The sequence below is a fragment of the Myotis myotis genome, unplaced genomic scaffold (assembly GCF_014108235.1).
Source record: "Myotis myotis isolate mMyoMyo1 unplaced genomic scaffold, mMyoMyo1.p scaffold_m19_p_7, whole genome shotgun sequence".
NCBI classification, from domain to species: domain Eukaryota; kingdom Metazoa; phylum Chordata; class Mammalia; order Chiroptera; family Vespertilionidae; genus Myotis; species Myotis myotis.
Genome location: NW_023416379.1, coordinates 53,125,729 through 53,145,947, shown reverse-complemented (window position 1 = coordinate 53,145,947; position 20,219 = coordinate 53,125,729). Strand labels below are relative to the sequence as shown.

At 38.6% G+C, this 20,219-nt stretch overlaps 1 protein-coding gene across 6 annotated transcripts in view; it reads right to left on the bottom strand.

Annotated features, from left to right (window-relative positions):
* The window catches only part of RNGTT (RNA guanylyltransferase and 5'-phosphatase), a 247,124-nt gene that overhangs the window by 202,275 nt on the left and 24,630 nt on the right, over positions 1-20,219 (bottom strand). For 3 of the 6 annotated variants that reach the window (XM_036316267.1, XM_036316271.1, XM_036316269.1), the window contains exons 1-4: positions 19,784-20,058; positions 12,755-12,864; positions 4,598-4,701; positions 4,420-4,508 (exon numbers count right to left, since the gene is read on the bottom strand). In XM_036316267.1, coding sequence (XP_036172160.1) covers positions 4,420-4,508; positions 4,598-4,701; positions 12,755-12,864; positions 19,784-19,847 — 367 coding nt within the window. In that variant the 5' untranslated portion in view covers positions 19,848-20,058. Of the gene's footprint in view, positions 1-2,031; positions 2,070-4,419; positions 4,509-4,597; positions 4,702-12,754; positions 12,865-19,783; positions 20,060-20,219 lie in introns of those variants that run through there. The other 3 variants (XM_036316270.1, XM_036316268.1, XM_036316272.1) reach the window with 3 other exon arrangements.

Below are 20,219 nucleotides of genomic sequence, written 5' to 3'. Positions count from 1 at the left end.
TGTGAAGTTAAAGTTGTAAATACTTCATCACAAGGGAAATTAGCCTCCAATCAGAAGCCACTGCCCATCCTGCTGAAAAAACTCTCACTATACCTGAGGACGATTGCCTTGGGGCAATTCAAGTCAGAATCCTATTAGTCTGTAGACAAGAGGCGGTCTCTGGAGGCTTTGAGTCTTTGTCTGATCCAATTAGCCCGAAACAGCCTTTACCACTGTCCTGCACTAGAGATTGAGAGGTGTAGAGGATCGACCTAATACATAGTCACAAACACAAACAGACAACCAAAATGAGGAAACAAAGAAACAAACCCCATATGAAAGAACTAAAGAATTCTCCAGAAGAGATAAATGAAGCAGAGATAAGAAATTTAACTGAAACAGAGTTCAGAGTAATGATGTTAAAAATGCTCAACAGTATAAAAAAAAGATATAGTAACTATGAAAAAAGAATAGTCTGAGATAAAGAATGACATAACACAAATAAAGAACACATTGGAAGGAATACACAGCAGATTAGGAGAAGTTGAGGATCGAATCAGTGAATTAGAAGACAGAGTTGAAAATATCCCTCAATTAGAGAACCAAAAAGAAAAACCAATTAAAAAACAGGAGGACAATTTAAGGGAGCTGTGGGACAATGTGAAACAACAATATTAGAATAGCAGGTGTGTCAGAAAAGGCAAAAAGGGAGAAAGGAATAGAGAAGGTGTTTGAAGAATTATGGTAGAAAACTTCCCTAACCTGGTAAAGGAAAAAGTCCCAAAAGTTCAGGAGGCACAGAGAACCCCAAACAAGAAGAACCCAAACAGACCTACACCCAGACACATCATAATTAAAATGCCAAAAATTATAGACAAAGAGAGAATCTTAAAGGCAGCAAGAGAAAAGAAAACTGCTACCTACAAAGGAGTTCCCATAAAGCTGACACCTGATTTCTCATCAGAAACTCTACAGGCCAGAAGGGAATGGCATGAAGTACTCAAGATAATAGAAAGCAAGGATCTGAGACTAAGATTACTATATCCAGCAAGGCTATCATTCAAAATAGATGGTCAAATAAAGAGCTTCCCAGACAAAAAAAGGCTAAAAGGAATTCATCACCACCAAGCCAGCATTACAAGAAATGCTAAAGAGGTTGCTGTAAGGGATTGCTGAGAAGAAACAGAGAGAGAAACCTAGCCATACAGAAATAAAATGGCTATAAATAAGTACCTCTCAATAATAACCCTAAATGTAAATGAATTAAATGCTCCAATCAAAAGGTGTAGGGCAGCTGAATGGATAAAAAAAAACATGACCCAACTATATCCTGTCTACAAGAAACCCCCTCAAAACAAAAGACACACACAGGATGAAAATGAAGGGATCGGAAAAAAATTTTCCATGCAAATGGAAAAGAAAAAAAAAGCTGGAGTAGCAATACTCATATCTGACAAAATAGACTTTAAAATGAAGGCCATCACAAGAGACAACAAAGGTCACTACATCATACTAAAGGGATCGATCCAACAAGAGGATATAACCCTGGTAAACATTAGGTGCACCTAAATATGTAAAAAAAACTTCTTGAGGACTTTAACGGAGAGACAACAATACAATCATAGTTGGGGGCTTTAACACCCCTCTGACTTCCCTGGACAGATCTTCCAGACAAAAACTTTAACAAGGAAACAGAGATTCTAAAGGAAACACTGGATCAGATGGATTTAAGACATTTATAGAACATTTCACCACAATGCAGCAAGATATACCTTCTTCTCAGTCATTCACAAAAGTATGGAGTTTTCTCAAAAAAATTAAAAATCGAACTCCCATTTGTCCCAATAATCCCACTTCTAGGAATATATTCCCAAGAAATGAGAAACACCAATCAGAAAGGATATATGCACCCCTATGTTCATAGCAGCACAATTTACCAGAGCTAAGATTTGGAAACAGCCTAGTGCCCATCAGCAGATGAGTGGATTAGAAAACTGTGGTACATCTACACAATGGAATACTATGCTGCAGTAAAAAAGAAGGAACTCTTACCATTTGCAACAGCATGAATGGACCTGGAGAGCATCATGCTAAGCAAAATAAGCCAGTCAGAGAAAGATAAATATTATATGATCTCACTCATTGGTGGCATATAATGAACAACATAAACTGATGAACAAAAATAGAACCAGAGGGGGGAAAAATATACTAGAATATAACAAAAGTAATCCTGTTATTTGCAGATTTTTAATATTTCCTACAACTTTTGTGATATCATACTATGTTAGTACAGTTTTGGTAATATTATTATACTTAAAATCCTTTTATTCTTGAAATGTTAATGTTTATTGCATGTAATATTATTATATGTAAGACCATTTTTCTCAAATAATTGGTTTATTACATATAACATATTTAAAATCATTTTTCTTGAGCTATTAATGTTTATTGCATGTAACTATTATATTTAAGATCATTTTTCTTCAAATAAAAAAACTGAAAAAAATAAATGAGTTTAATTTTCCCATGTCACAGATGTTCACTGTTGTTCACAAGTATGCTGCAGCAAGAATGTGTGCAAGGCTAATGAAAATTCCATCACAGATACTAAAACACAATTAAAATATTATAAAAGCAGGCCAATACTTTCAGATCCTAGGGACACTTAAATTGATCCTTTACTACCTTTTATTTCAAAAGGTGTTAACAGCAACCAGCTCGTTTTGTCTTCAGAGCATTACTATCATAAATAATTGCCAACATAACCTGTGCTCCAAAACTTGGTAGGCCCAAAGCAAAGGCTTCCACTTCAATCCACATGAACAGAACCACTACCCATGATATAAAACATATATAATATATATTGTAGCAGAGTTCTATAATTTTTATAACCTGTAAAATACTCAATATAGAAATGTTTCCTATCAGTTCTCCCAAGAATTCAACTAGACAATTTATAGTAAGGATTTACTTCTTTTTCTAAATGTGTTAATTCTGAAATCATGACATCTGATTCCAAGTGCTAAGACTTCTTGACTGCCCTCCTTTGAATTCTTCAAGTATATTCAGCATATACTGTTATAATGGCTGCTCTCAAATGAGAAAACAGTTGTTTCTAATCATTCAAATAAAGGTCTCAGTGTTACTTTAGGCTATATATCTTCTAGTCATATACCTAAATATATGTGCATGTATGCGTACTTGTTGCACATATTCATGTGTGTGTATTATGTAAACATACATATCACAATGCTATGTCATATATTCCCATATTATTGTTCTTCTGTTAAATAGCAGATGCATACTGTACAACGTAAATGACTGCTTTTAAGAGATATGCAAGCTGCTTCCAGTTTTTTTATTACAAACAAAGCTGTGATGAAATTCCTTTCTCATAAATCTTTGTATTCATATCTGACTTCCTTAAAATAAAGTCTTAGATGTGGCCTTGATGAATCAAAGTGTATAAACACTTTTAATGATATTGAGAAACATCATCAAATTGTCCCTCCAGAAAGGGTGTGCCAATAAACACTCTAATTAACAATATATGAGTGCACCCATTTTATCCAGTTCTTTATAATTTTTTAGATCTTTGCCAATTTGATGGGGAACAGTAACATATATTTTAATTCGTATCTTTTATTAACAAATGAGAACCAAAAAAAATCATGTTTCTTGACTACTTGTGTTTCATCTTTTAAACATCATGTTTTCATTGTTTCCTATATTTTTTTATTGAGGAATACCTCTCTTGCCTATTGGATTATAAAATTTCTTTATATGTAAAAATATTAATTTTTTTATCTATCATATATATGTTGGATCTGAGCCCCTCTGCCAGGGACTGGACCTTCTTGGACGCTGGGTATTCGACAGAGAAGCCATAAGAAGTTGTGGGGGTATATGAGGGAGTCTTTATTGTAGAAGCTAGTGGCCATGTAGCCATTGCTAGCAAGGAGCCACTAGACAAAACAGTTCTTCAAAGCAAAGCCCCATACAGTAGCCACATACCAGCTGGCTGTCAATACCAACAGGAGAATGAACATGCTGTAGTATATCCAGATGACGGAATACTACACAACGGCAAAAACGAACAGTTACATACATATATCAGCATGGTTCACTCTCAGATACTGAATGGAAAAAAATTCAGTATAATACATATGGTATGAAATGCACAATTATCAAAAATAAATATGTAGTGTTTAGAGTTTCCCAACAGTACATGCGAAGAGGGGTAATTACGGCTTTACCTTGAAAAATATTAAAACTACAAAAATTCAATTATTTTATAGCCTGCAAAATTTAGTCTTTTACTTAACTGACGATTACTTTAAAAGGAAAGCATACCTTCACATCAACTCACTTGCAAAACAGAGAATGAAAACCCAATTACAAATAAACTATTCAACAGTGGTAAAGTCAAGTCAAACATACCTATAAGTTCAGGTGGGCTTCTTTCATTAAACCGCTCACACAGACGAATGAATGTCTCGGTATTCTCAGTTGTAGGGCACTCACCATGTCTAGCAATATGAAAACACTTTTTTTTAAAAAGAAATTACACATTTCAGCAAAAGGTTTCAATATTAAAGAAACCTAATATATGACTTACCCTTTACACTGAAGTTTTATATATTTGATTCCTTCTTTTTCTATGTCGTTTCTGTCATAGAACCTCGAAGTATTTGTCAAATCCACCAGCAAGCCCATTTTAACCTTATTAAGGGGGGGGAAAAGGGACAGATTTACTAGTAACTGAATTTGTTCCAAAACAAGTTGACTAAATGGCAATAAGCCAGTTCGTCCATCCACACTGGGAGGTTTTATGCTCACTCTGCCAATGAACTATTAACAACATACGTATCACTTATCCAAGTCTTATTCAGGGCACTAGAACTTAGCAGGCAATACGTGAAACAAATTAAACCCCAAACTAATGATAGAACATAAACATAAGCAAAACAGACTCCAATATCACAAAAGCCTACCTGCATCTGCTGCTCCACCTATGATTTACTAGACAAGAGGCTAGTGCAAGGGATAGCATCTATCTAAAATACACCCCAACCCAAACCCCAGGCACACATCAACCCAGCATTCCAAGCAACCATCACAGGAAGCAGCTAAATTCTAAAGTGAGTATATAAGGTAAAAACTGTGTATGGCTGAAAGTCCCTTATAAATCTTTTAAATAATCAGGAAAAAAAAAAAAAAAACACAACACATGGCCATATTTGTGAATCTCTTGGACAACTTAATCTCTCAGGCAGTTTTTCTTTCTGCATTAAAACAGAAATTCATTTATTTCCTCTGTTGAGCACTAATTGGTGTAGTTGGACTCAGCCTGGCAAGATAGTCCCACTAAGAAATGCACACCTGAACTGAAACAAGAAAAAAAGTTAATCATACATCTTCCAACTCATTCTGAAGTCTACATTCGCCAGAGAAAAATAACCTGTATTTGCTAAATTGTTATTTTCCTCTCTTTTATTATTTCACTTATTCAGTACCTATTGTTGGATTTGCCTTAAGGAAACTGGGCTACATGATTCCAATTCCATTGTTACAGGGGGGAAATAACAAAAAGATTTCAATTTCACACATGACAAAATAGATAAAATTGTGTGCTTCTAAAATATGACTAGCTGCCATAATGTGCTCTACTGATTTTTCCACATTCCTTAGCTTATGTGTAGACAGGGCTATCAATCAGGTGAGTTCTTCCTTAAATGAAATGTACGGTTTATGGTATTTTCTGCAATCTGCCACCACTAGGCCTGCTTCTCTTTTCTTCCCACATTGTTTCTGCAATGATCTTACTTCCTTCAGAGGATATATACTGCCAAATACAAAGATTTAGACACCATATTACAGCTTCTCAGTGAGTTAGAATTAAAATCCATGATGTCTGTCTCCAGGTTCAAAATCAGAAGTGAATGTAAAGTGGGCTGAGCAAAAAATAATAAATTCTCAAAATATATAGGAATACTTTAGCCAAGAAAATTGAGAAAGTGTACTGTGTGACTTAATTGCCAAGCCACATATATATGTAGAAATGTGTGTTAATATATCTGTGTAGATAATGTGTCTGTGTGTGAATGTATCTGAGTACATAACATAATCACATACATATATTACATAGGCATATGTATTTTTCATAATAAATAATCCCAATCTATGAGTAAAGCTAATAGTATTATCTCATAGAATTATAAGGTTTAAATAAAGTCCTTACTTTGTGCCAAGCATTAGTCTACATGCCTGATTTTATTTACTAATTTCATTTACAAATGAGGAAACTAAAACATGAATATGTTATGTAACTTGCCCACAAAGCTGTAATTGGTAAACCAGAATTCAAACTCAAGCTGGCTTCTAAGCCCAAGCTCTTAGCTCACTGTCTAGGAAATAGTTAATGCTTTATAAATGTTAACTATGACTTTCAGTACAATTATTGATAATGAAAATAAAAATTAAAAGTTTATAAGCTAAAATAAAACATATAAACAAATATTCAAAACTACACCAAGAAAATTATGAGTAAAAAGTTTTCAAAATCTAAATAATGACTCTTGCCCTGGCCGGTATGGCTCAGTGGTAGAGTATCAGCGCTAACAACAAAGGGTCACAAGTTCGATTCCCAGTCCAGGATGGGTCCCTGGGTTGCAGATTCCTTCCCAGCCCTTGTCAGGGTGCATTTTGAAAATCAATGGAAAAAATATCCTTGGGTGAGGATTAACCAAATAAATAAGTTAAAAAATAGATAAGTGGAGAAACCAAGATGGCGGCATAGGTAAACACCGGAGATTGCTGCCTCACACAACCACTTTAAAAATACAACTAAAAGACGGAACAGACATCATCCAGAACCACAGGAAGGCTGGCTGAGTGGAAATTCTACAACTGGAAGGAAAGAGAAAAGCATACCGAGACTCAGAGGAGGTGCTGTGTGGAAGTAAAATACAGAGGTACAGAGGCGCATGCGGAGAGGGTTGGCAGCTGAAGACACGGTTGTCTTTTTCAATCGGGAGTCTCAAGCTCTGAGCTCCATTTCCGGGCGAGTCTCTGGGGACCCAGACTCATACGAGAGAAACTGGACTGTCTGGCATAGGTCAGAACTCGAGGGCAGCATTCTCTCGGGGGTGCTTGCAGCAATTGCTGGGACATTGAGAAGCAGGGCCTCTGAGGGCAGGACTGAGAGCAGCCATAACTGCTAGCCCCGCCCTGTTGATCCCCTGGGACACCGCCCTGCCCAAGCCAGGGAGGCTTTTGCATATGAAAAGCCTGGCTCTTTGCAATCTGATAATTACCTAACAAACTGCAGCTGGCCCAAGACCCCAGGGCAACTTGCATTGCGTCACAGCTGGCTCCTGCTGGATAGCCTCAGGCAGAGGCTAGATTAGCACCTCCTGAGAGATCCAGGAGCCACTGTGCCCGGAGGTCAGAGTGGGACCATCCAGATTGCAGCTCCTCGGATTCATAAAGGACACACTCAGGGGGCAGACTCAGTGAGCACCAAAGCCCCATTGAAGCAAGTCTTGCCCCGGAGGGGTGTCTCCAGCGCAGAAGTTCTCCCAATGCAGACACAGCTGATTCTCACAGCCAACTGGCCTGGAGGTCAATCCCTCCCAGCATTACCTTCAACAATCAAGGCTTAACTACAACAAGACTGTGCACAAAGACCACAAGGGGGTGCACCAAGAGTGTCTACCTCAGGTAATTGGGGAGGCTGAGCCACCGGGCCCTATAGGACACCTAGTACAGAAAGCCACTCTATCAACACAGCGAAGCATAAAAAAAAATGCGGAGAAAAAGAAAAAGGACACAAATGACAGAAATGGAGGAAAGCAAACTACTGGATATAGAGTTTGAAGCCACACTTTTAAGGTTTTTCCAGAATTTTCTAGAAACTGCCGATAAACTTAATGAGACCCTCAAGAAATCTAATGAGACCCTCGAGGTTGTAATAAACGACCAACTAGAAATTAAGCATACACTGACTGAAATAAAGAATATTATACAGACTCCCAACAGCAGACCAGAGGAGCGCAAGAATCAAGTCAAAGATTTGAAATGCAAAGAAGCAAAAAACCCCCAACCAGAAAAGCAAAATGAAAAAAGAATCCAAAAATACGAAGATAGTGTAAGGAGCCTCTGGGACAGCTTCAAGCGTACCAACATCAGAATTATAGGGGTGCAAGAAGTAGAGAGAGAGCAAGATATTGAAAACCTATTTGAAGAAATAATGACAGAAAACTTCCCCCACCTGGTGAAAGAAATGGACTTACAGGTCCAAGAAGCGCGGAGAACCCCAAACAAAAGGAATCCAAAGAGGACCACACCAAGACACATCATAATTAAAATGCCAAGAGCAAAAGACAGAGAGAATCTTAAAAGCAGCAAGAGAAAGAAAGTCAGTTACCTACAAGGGAGTACCCATATGACTGTCAGCTGATTTCTCAACAGAAACTTTGCAGGCCAGAAGGGAGTGGCAAGAAATATTCAAAGTGATGAATACCAAGAACTTACAACCAAGATTACTTTATCCAGCAAACCTATCATTCAGAATTGAAGGTCAGATAAAGAGCTTCACAGATAAGAAAAAGCTAAAGGAGTTCATCACCACCAAACCAGGATTATATGAAATGCTGAAAGGTATCCTTTAAGAAGAGGAAGAGGAAGAAAAAGGTAAAGATACAAACTATGAACAACAAATACACATCTATCAACAAGTAAATCTAAAAATCAAGTGAATAAATAATCTGATGAACAAATAAACTGGTGATTATAATAGAATCAGGGGTATAGAAAGGGAGTGGACTGATTATTCTTGGGGGAGAAAGGGGTGTGGGGGATGCAGGAAGAGACTGAACAAAAATCGTGCACCTATGGATGAGGACAGTGGGGGGGGTGAGGGCGGAGGGTGGGGTGGGAAACGGGTAGAGGGGAGATATGGGGGGCAAAAGAGGAACAACTGTAATAATCTGAACAATAAAGATTTTAAAAAAAAAAGATAAGTACCTAGATAAATAGATACAGATAGATAGATGATAAAAATAAATAAATCGTGACTCTTCTATCCCATGATAAGAGCCTTGCATACAATGGGCACTAATATTTACTCAATGTACTAATATACAGCATACAATAATAGACTATCAAGAGTATAAAGTAGGAGAGTTATAAAGATTAATGTTATGAGTTGAATTATGTCCTCTCAAAAGATACATTCAAATCTTAACTCCCTATGAATATGACTTTATTTGAAAAGTAGAGGCCCGGTGCACAACAATTCGTGTAGTCAGGGGGTCTCTCAGCCCGGCCTGCGCCCTCTCGCAGTCCAGGACCCATCAGGGGATGTCCACCTGCCAGCTTAGGCCCATTCCCCGGGGAATTGGGCCTAAGCTGGCAGGCAGACATCTCTCTGGTAGCCCAGGAGTCCTCAGGGGATATCTGACTGAGGCTTAGGCCCACTCCCTGCAGGGAGCAGACTTAAGTTGTCAGTGGACATCCTTAGTGCTGCAGAGGAGGAGGGAGAGGCTCCCGCCACCACCGCTGCGCTTGCAGCCATCAGCCCGGCTTGTGACTAAGCGGAGGTCCCCCTGCATTGAGCATCTGCCCCCTGGTGCAGTGCACATCATAGCGACCCGTCGTTCCCAGTCATTCCGACGTTAGGGTCAATTTGCATATTACCCTTTTATTATATAGAATAGGGTCTTTGCAAATATACTCAAGAAAAGATGAAGTCATACTGAATCAGGGTGTCCCTATAAGAGAAAAATGTGGACATAGATACATACAGGAAGAATGTCAACAATGAAGCAAAGACAACTGAAGGAGCTGCAAGCCAAGAAATGCCAACAATTGCTGGCAATCACTAGAAGCTAGGAGAAAAGCATGGAAAAGAATCTCCCTCCAAGCCTCCACAAAGAATCAACCCTGCCAAGACTTAAATTTGGAACTTTTAGCATCCAAAACTGTAAGAGAATAAAGGTCTGTTTTTTTAAAGTAATTTTTTATTTTTCAATTGCAGTTGACATACAATATTAGTTTAAGGTGTACAACCCAGTGATTAGACATTTACATAACTTATGAAGTCATTGCCCCAATAAATCTACTACCCATTCTGACACCACAGTTATATTATCATTGATTATATTCCTTATGCTTACTTTATATCCCCATGGCTAATCTGTATCTACCAATTTATACTTCTTAATCCCTTTACCTTTTCACTGATCCCAACCCCCAAAATGTTCTCCGTTATCTATGAGACTTTCTGTTCTGCTTGTTTTTCAGATTCCACATATAAGTAAAATCATCTGACATTTGTCTTTCTCTAACTTATTTCACTTAGCATAATACCCTCTAGGCCAGGAGTGGGTAAACTTTTTGACTCGAGGGCCACAATGGGTTCTTAAACTGGACCGGAGGGCCAGAACAAAAGCATGGATGGAGTGTTTGTGTGAACTAATATAAATTCAAAGTAAACATCATTACATAAAAGGGTACGGTCTTTTTTTTCAATAGTTTTATTCATTTCAAACGGCCGGATCCAGCCCGCGGGCCGTAGTTTGCCCACGGCCGCTCTAGGCCCATCCATGTTGCAGATGGCAAAATTTCACCTTTTTATGGCTGAATCATATTCCATTGTATACATGCACCATTTCTTCTTTATCCACTCATTTATTGTTGGACACTTACGTTGCTTCCATATCTTGGTTATAGTTAATACTGCAATAAACATATTGATGCATATTTCTTTTCAATTTAGCATTTTTAGTTTCTTTGGGTAACCCAGAATTGAAGTTGCTGGGTCCTTCTTTGTCTCTTGTTATAGCCTTTGTTTCAAAGTCTATTTTGTCAGGTATAAGTATTACTACCCCATCTTTTTGTTTCCATTTTCATAAAATACCTTTTTTTATCCCTTTACTTTCAATTTGTGTGTCTTTTGATCTGAATTGAGTCTCTAGTAGACATATGTAAGGGTGTTGTTTTTTTATCCATTCAGTCACCATATGTCTTTTGATTGGAGCATTTAATCCATTTCAGTTAAAGTAATTGTTGATAAATATGTATTTATTGCCATTTTATTATTCATATTTTTTCTTCTTCCTCTTAAAACCCTTTTAGCATTTCTTATAATACTAGTTTGCTGGTAATAAACTCCTTTAGCTTTTTCTTGTCTGGGAAGTTCTTTATCTATTCTTCTATAGCTTTGCTGAGTAGAGTAATCTTGATTGTAGATTCTTCATTTTCATCACTTTGAATATTTCATGCCACTCCCTTCTGGTCTGCAAAGTTTCTGCTGAGAAATCAGCTGACAGTCTTATGGGAGAGCTCTGGTAGGTAACTAACTGCTTTTCTCTTGCTGCTTTTACGATTTTCTGTTTGTCTTTAATCTAAAGTTCTGTTGTTTTAAGCCACCCAGTTTGTGATAACTTGTTACAGCAGTCCTAGGAAACTAATACAATCAGCATTGTGTCAGAATAACATAGAAAATTGCAATTTCATTTAGGAAAATAGTTTGGCACATTCTTGGAAAATCAACCATGCACTCAGCAATCATATCCTTGGGTATTTGTCCCAGAAAAATGAAAACCATATTCACACAAACACCTGTACATTAATGTTCATGGCAGCTTTATTCACAATACCCCACAACTGGAGACAACTCAAATTGGTTAAAAGATTATTTAACTATTCAACAGGAGAATGGTTTAATAAATTCTGATACATCCATACAACTGAATAGTATTCAGCAATAAAAAGGAATAAACTTTTTATTAATACATGCAACAACTTGGATGGAACACAAGGGAATTATGTTTAGTGAAAAAAGTCAATCCCAAAAGATCACATACTGTTTTATCCCATTTATATAAAATTCTCAAAATAGGGAAAACAATATGTGACTTTTGGGGATTGACATCTTATATACAGTGGGGCCTTGACTTATGAGTTTAATTCATTCCGAGACCGAGCTCGTTAAGGAGCTCGTTAACTCAAATTACTCTATCAACTCAATGCAAAAAAATCGGCCGAGAGACAGTTGGTATCTCAAAAAACTTGTTAGTCGGGACACTCGTAAGTCAAGGCCCCACTGTAATTGTAGTATAATATCAAAAGCAGGAAATTGACATTGATACAGAACCATTGAGCAGGTTGCAGATCTTATTTAGTTTTTACCAGTTTTTATATGCATTCATTTGTGAATATGTGTGTATTGTTCTTTGCAGTTTGATCCAACGTATAGATTCATTGTGGTGGTTGCAGAACTGTAGCAGATCCCCTTCCCACTCCCAACCTTGTATAGATAATAATTCTGTACCAATGTTGATTTCCTGCTTTTTTTTTATTTTTTTTAAATATATATATATTTTATTGATTTTTTACAGAGAGGAAGGGAGAGGGATAGAGAGTTAGGAACATCAATGAGAGAGAAACATCGATCAGCTGCCTCCTGCACACTCCCCACTGGGGATGTGCCCGCAACCAAGGTACATGCCCTTGACTGGAATCGAACCTGGGACTCTTGAGTCCGCAGGCCGAGGCTCTATCCATTGAGCGAAACCGGTCAGGGCAATTTCCTGCTTTTGATATTGTACAATTACATAGGATGTCACCAATGGGAATAAATGGGAGAAGGGTTCATAGATCTCTGTACAATTTTTGCAATTTCAAATAAAAAGTTTTTTTAAAAGCCACTTGAAGAACAAGAGGAAGATAAAGTATATTAAATCAGTATAAAAAATATTTTGTTTCTTACCTTCAAACTCTTTAGATAATTTGAGAGCATACTGGGATAGAACCGATTTTCTTCAGCAACTTGACTATCATATCTTGGTCCTAACATTGTCTTCAGAGGTAAGAATCTTCCTAAACAACATGAAGATGAGTAACAATTTTCATTTAAAAAAAAAAGGTCCAGGTTAAAACGCTCTAATTAGCAATTCTCAAAGTCACTTTCTTAAAATGTTTTAAATGAACTATTCATGAAGCATTCTCAATGTAAACTATACTTTTAAAAGATACTGCCTTGGAACTTTTAAGGACAACATAAACTCTAGAAACTGACAAAGAAATGTAATAGAAAAAGAGAAATTACCAGGTTATAGAACTTCTATGAAGACTCTTAAGTTCTAAACCACTACGTTAAAAAATTATTGCCTTAAAACCTTGAAAGATATGGTACTAGAAAATTGATAAAGGAGCAAATTAAATCAGTTCTTTAAAATTCCTAATTATACCTTCTTTTTTTGTTTAAATATATTTTATTGATTTTTTTACAGAGGGGAAGGGAGAGGGATAGAGAGGTAGAAACATCGATGAGAGAGAAACATTGATCAGCTGCCTCCTGCACACCCCTTACTGGGGATGTGCCGGCAACCAAGGTACATGCCCTTGACCGGAATCAAACCTGGGACCCTTTAGTCTGCAGGCCGACGCTCTATCCACTGAGCCAAACCGGTTCGAGCTATACCTTCTTAATATAAACTTGAAACTCTATCTTATGAACCTTATCCTACATCTAAGGATAAGGATCATCCTGAGAAGCATGCTAACCAAAATCATTCTCCAAACTATCAGTGATTATAATTCAGCAAGACTGACTGACCTTTTTGGCCTTTATTTCTGAATCACAATATAAGCATAGGAGAAGTCACCTTATATAAGCAATTTTTAAATCACCCATTTTAAAATTTTTATATGTCAAAACACAATAAAACAATAAGAATAAATATCTACCTAAAACAACATCTGAGTAAAATCTTAACATCTGTCCAGAGGCTTTAACCTAAATTTCATAAAAAGATAACTTTAAAAAATTTTTATTTTCTATAAAACTTCTCAACAATAGAAGCTTTGGCCAGGTGGCTCAGTTGATTAGAGTGTCATCCCATACCCCAAAAGGTTGTGGGTTTGATTCCAGGTCAGGGCACATACCTAGGTTGCGGGTTCAATCCCAGGCGCATGTACAGGAGGCAACCGATCGATATTTCTCTCTCACATCAACATTTCTCTTTCTCTCTCTCAAAAAAAAAAAAAAAATCAATAAAAACATATCCTCAGGGGAGGATTTAAAAAATCACCAATAATCTCCACATTGCTAAATCCAATGGTCAATTATCAGTTCTCAAATAAGCCCGCTGGTGTGGCACAGTGGTTGAGCTTGGACCCATGAATCAGGAGACCACAGTTTGATTTCCGGTCAGGGCACATGGCCAGGTTGTGGGCTCAATCCCCATTAAGGGGTATGCAGGAGGCAGCCGATTGATGATTCTCTCTCATCATTGATGTTTCTATCTCTCTCTCCCTCTCCCTTCCTTCTCTCTGAAATCAATTTTTTAAAAAACATTTTTTTTAAACGACAACGCAAATGGCTGGTCATTTTTTAATTTAAGAGGGAGCTCATGAATCACTTTTTCATTGGCTTCCAGGACACTACATCCTCCTGGTTTTCCTAACTCTCTGGCCTCTCCTTCTCAGTCTCTTTTACTGGCTCCTCCTCATCTCCCTGGCCCCTCTATGTTTTGTCCAGGGCTCTGACTTTGGACTTCTTTCTATCTACACTCACTCCCCTGACATCTTATCTAGTCTCATAGCTTTTAAAGCCACCAATGTGTTAATGTCTCACAAATGTGTATCTCCAGCCCAAACATCTCCCTTAACTCTAGTGATTATCAAACTCCCTACTTGATTTAGTCTCTACTTGATGTCTTACAGACATCTCAGTCTTTTATTTTATTTTATTTTATTTTTTTCAGAGAGAGTGGAAGGGAGGAGGGGGAAGAGGGAAAGAGAAACATGGATGTAAGAGAGACACATTGATTGGCTGCCTCCCAAACGCACCCCAACCAGGCCAGGGATCGAGCCTGCAACCCAGGCACGTGCCCTCGACTGGAATCAAACCGAAGACCCTTCAGACCACAGGTCGACTCTAATCACTGAGCAAAACCAGCAGGGCCAGACATCTCAGTCTTGATATCCAAATGATATCTCAATATTCAAACACCAAAACCTGGTCCTCTCATGGTCTTCCCTGTCACAGCAAATGGTAACACATTTTTTAGTAGCTCAGGCCAAAACCTTTGGAGCTATCCCTGACCTTGACTCATCTCTTTCTAGCACATCCCATATCTAATCTTAGCAATTCCTATCAAATCTTCAAAATACATCCAGAATCTGACCAACTTCTCACCACCTCGACCATTATTTCACCTAGATTATTATACTTCACTGAGCTTATTTAACAGTGCCTATTAAGTACCAGGCATTGTTCTAGGTGCATGGAATACATTGGGGGGGGGGGGGGGGCGTAACAGACAAAAGTCCCTGATAGAGCTTACATTCTACTGGGAAATATAAACATAGTAAGTTAATAATATGGTATGTTAGAAGATTCATGCCATTAGACCCTCTCCTCTCCTCCAACTATCTATCTAGCAAACTTCCATTTTTTCAACATAATTCATGTATCAGCTCCTCTGGGAAGCCTTCCCTGATCCCTTTTTTCCTCCCCATCTCCTCTTACCCAACCTCAAACAAAGAAGCAGGTTCATTACCTCTGATATTCCATAATATTCTATAATAGTCATTACTGCATTTATTACAAAAGAAAGATATTCTAAAATAATGGTTTGCCACTCCCATGAGACTATGAGCTCTTTAAGGTGAAGAACTATATCATAATCATCTCCCTAACCCCAAGGAGTAGCACAAAGTAGGCACTCAAATATTTGCTATGTAAAATAACTTCAAAGTTACCATCACTATCACAAGACTGTCTCATATTTATATTCCCAGTTAGTGCCTAATAAGTTCTTAACAAAATAATTTTATGTTCAAAGACCTTTAAGAAATAAGAAGCTTGTTTTCTTTAAAGTGTTCAAATGAAATCTATCATTCAGAAGGAGAAAAGAGAATTCTTCAGACATAAAGTTTGGCCCTATATACAGGAGCTCTCTCACTAGAGTCTGGTTTAATTAGAGAAGGAGACTTCATAGTGGAACAGATTATATATAATTAGCACCATCTTCTTTCTGATCCAGGAAAATTACGAACTTCTGGTACTAATAAAATGCATCCTAATGTCTACAATGAGAAAATTTAAGCAGGCACAACACATTTTCCTACATATGTAAAATACCAAAGAAATTATACAGTAAGCATAGAACTTTTATAGTTAGAAAACGTAAGAAGAAAGGAAGTAGAAAATGGGAATGATTCCTTCTTTTTCACTAAATCTTGCAAGAATATAGCTAGTATTTTTTGCTCTGCTACTACAAAACACTGCTAACCCTTCACTTCCAAAATACACTATGCAACATGAACACTTCTAGAACACAGACATAACTTTAAGAGAACTTCAGAGAAACATCAAGAATCCTACACTGCATTCACTTTACTTTCTAAGAAACATTACAAGCTGAAGCACTATTTATTAGTAAGTAAAGATCTAGTTTGGTTGTCAGGACGCCTGGGGGTTCCGTCCAGGGACTACGTACAATCTATCAGATAGGTGAGTTTAGAGACTCGCTAAACCACAATAATTAAGAATCTAGCCAAAATATTCCAATGCTGTAAAGGAAAAACATTTTATTCTTGACCCTTCATTTCCAACAGAAGGATTTTTTAAAAAGCACACAATTCTGTTTCTCGGAGAGGTATAAAGCTGCCTGGAGCTCAGTACCTCACCTGCTGCTATCAACCCCCAGTCAGTGCTACATTTGTCCCATTTTTAATCTAATAGTAAGTCAGTGTTCTGATATTTGTCACTGCCATCCTGCAGACTATTTAAAATTCTGATTTTAAGCTATTTTTTTAATTCAAAACATTCACTTTGACAAGAACGTCTTTATGATTTTGCTTTTCTCGAAGTGTAGCAGATAACTCTAATGAAAGAATCCAGGAAATAATCTCCAGGCTAGAAAAGACACCAAACATACAAGTTCAGAAGTTTCTCCATAACTTTATAGAGAAAACCAATATAAAAAGAAAAGATTCACCAGGCCAGTGTAGCTCAGTGGTTGAGCATCGACCCATGAATCAAGAGGTCACCTGTTTGATTCCAGGTCAGGGCACATGCCTGCAGTAGGGGTCGTGTAAGAAACACCCCAATAAATATTGATGTTTCTCATCGATGTTTCTATTTCTCTCTCCCTCTCCCTTCCTCTTTCTAAAAAAGGATTCAATGTTAAGTTAGAAATGATAAAGGAAAAAGTCACAATGGCTAGAGAGCAAGACCTATAAAGAAAACGTAAAGAGTTCTGATCAATTCATTTGAATAAAGTATAGTGATTATCAAGTACAATTGTTTCCATTACAACCGAAAATGCATATAAAAGTGATTAGAACATAAACAAAATTATTTCATTTTTGTTGAAGAAAAACATTTCCTTACCCTAAGACTTGGTTAAAGTATCTTTCAGTAACACTTGTATACATAGTTTATATGGCTTTATTGACTAAAGAGTTTATATGGAATGTGAAAAAAGCTGACAAACTAGAAGAATCAGAAAATTAAGTTAGCCCAGCCAGCATGGCTCAGTGGTTAAGAGCATCAATCTATGAACCAGGAGGTTACAGTTCGATTCCCCAGCAGGGCACATACCCAGGTTTCGGGCTCAAACCTCAGTGTGGGGAGTGCAGGAGGCAGACAATCAATGATTCTCTCTCACCACTGATGTTTCTATCTCTCTCTCTCCCTCGCCCTTCTTCTCTGAAATCAATAAAAATATTAAAAAAGAAAATCTAAATTAAAAATAACTTACAGAATCTCCTCTTCCAATAATTTTATATAACTAAACATAGTATAAATATGTACTCATAGGCCACTACAAAATCCTTTATATTTTGTTTCAAAACACACTTCTAGAAAAAACACACATCCAATGAAAGACTTGTATTTACAATAGTCAAAGAACTCTAACAATTTTAACACAATTTTAAAATCAGCAAAAGATCTGGACACTTCACAAAAGAAGATACATGAACTGCCAAACAGCACATGAAAAGATGCTCAACATCAAAACACAATAAGATGATAAAGTGGGTAAAATTTAAAAGCCTGATCACACCAGGTGTCGAAGAGGATGTGGAGCAAATAGAACAATCATATATTGATGGTGGAAATGTAAAATATTCAGATTTTGGGGAAGAGTTTGGCAGTTTTTTAAAAGGCTAAATATACACCCACCATATGATCCATTTCCATTCGAGAGGTTTACACAAACAAAATGAAAAAAATATGTTCATACAAAGAATTGTAAATGAATGTTCCTAGCAAGTGAATCCGTAATAGCCAAAAACTGGAAACAACCCAAATGACCAGAAACAACTGAATGAAATAAACAAATTGTGGTGTATTCATAACAATAGAATACTACTCAGCAATAAAAGGGGATGAACTATTGCTACATACAGGTACATGGGAAAACATCAAAATAATAATCCTGAGTGAAAGAAGCCAGATACTCCCCCAATAAAAAGTACATACCAAACTATCCCACTTATTTAAAAAATATATAGAAAATGCAAACTACTCTATAATAACAGAAAGCAGATCAGTGGTTGCTTGAAGAGGGAGACATTAAAAAAGGGCAGGAGGAACCCTAGCCGGCTTGGCTCAGTGGATAGAGCGTCGTTGGACTGAAGGGTCCCAGTTCGATTATGGTCATCAATGTTTCTCTCTCTGTCTCTCCCCCTCCCTTCCATTCTCTCTAAAAATCAACGGAAAAATATCCTCGGGTGAGGATTAACAACAATAACAAAAAAGGACAGGAGACTTTGAGAGGTGATGAGTTATGTTGACTATCTTTTATTTTTATATATTTTTTATTGATTTCAGAGAGGAAGGGAGAGAGAAAAAAAATCAATGATGAGCCCTAACCGGTTTGGTTCAGTGGATAGAGCGTCAGCCTGCGGACTCAAGGGTCCAAGGTTCGATTCCGGTCAAGGGCATGTACCTTGGTTGCGGGCACATCCCCAGTAGGGGGTGTGCAGGAGGCAGCTGATCAATGTTTCTCTCTCATGGATGTTTCTAACTCTCTATTCCCTCTCCCTAACTCTCTCTAAAAAATCAATAAAATATATTTTTTTAAAAAAATCAATGATGAGAGAGAATCATTCATCAGCTGCCTCCTGCACACCCCCTTTGGGGGATCCAGCCAACAACCCGGGCATGTGCCCTTTCAGTCCGCAAGCCTACGCTCTAAAGTTGCCTATCTTGATTGTGGTGATGGTTTCTTGGGTTGCTTCATAGGATGTGTGAGTGCGTATAATAAAAACTTATCAAGCTGTACACTTTAAAGTTTGGTGTGTGTCCAACTCAATAAAAACGAAAAAAAACACAAGTAAGTGATTTAGAATTATTTTTAAGCTCCAGTCTCAGGTTGATCCATTACACCGCAGAAAACTGCCCCTCTTCTTTAGCCTACCCTCCTCTATCTCAAGACCGACACTGTCCCTTCCCCTTCTAAGGACCCTGAAAGGTGCACAAACTTCTCACTAAGTTTCAAGACACTGTCCACTGTACTCCTGGGTCCTCGGTACCTGCCACACAAACCTCCCGTCCACCTTCCCGTCTGCGATCCTTAGCCACCGACCCACCCTCTCCGGTGCAAGTTTCCAAACACTCTTCCTCATCCCCGAAGCTTCATCCGACCCAGCACACCCCGATCCCGATCCCGATCCCGAAATGCCACCAACAGGCGCGCCAGCTCCGAAAGCTACGCCCCTCGGATGGCCCACCCCAGCAGCCGCCGGTACGGGGACTCGAACACCCCCGGCGGGTTACCTGCCACCGGCTGGCCGCGCCGGGGACAGTTGAGCCACCGAGGCGGGATCTTGTTGTGAGCCATGCCTCGGAGCCGCGCAGCGCCGCCCCGCTCCGCCAACGCTCGCCGCGCCTCCGCCGCCGCCGCCGCCTCGCGGGCCGCTCCGCACGGAGGTGCGCGCCCGCCGAGCCCCAGGCGAGGTCCGGATTCCAGCCGCTCCCAGCCGGATAACGTTAGGGGCTGCGCACCACTTTCATTATAGATCGACTCCACGGCTCCAGGCGACCCACAATGCACTGCTCCTTCCGCCCCAAGCCCCGCCCCCTCCTTTCCGAGGTCAGAGGGGAAGAAGCTCGGCGGGTTTTCCCTCGCCCCGCCCCGTCCCGCCCCGCCCGGAGCCCGGCGCGCGCGTGTCAACAGCTTTGCGCAGGCGCTGTTGCCCTCGTTCGGGGCCGG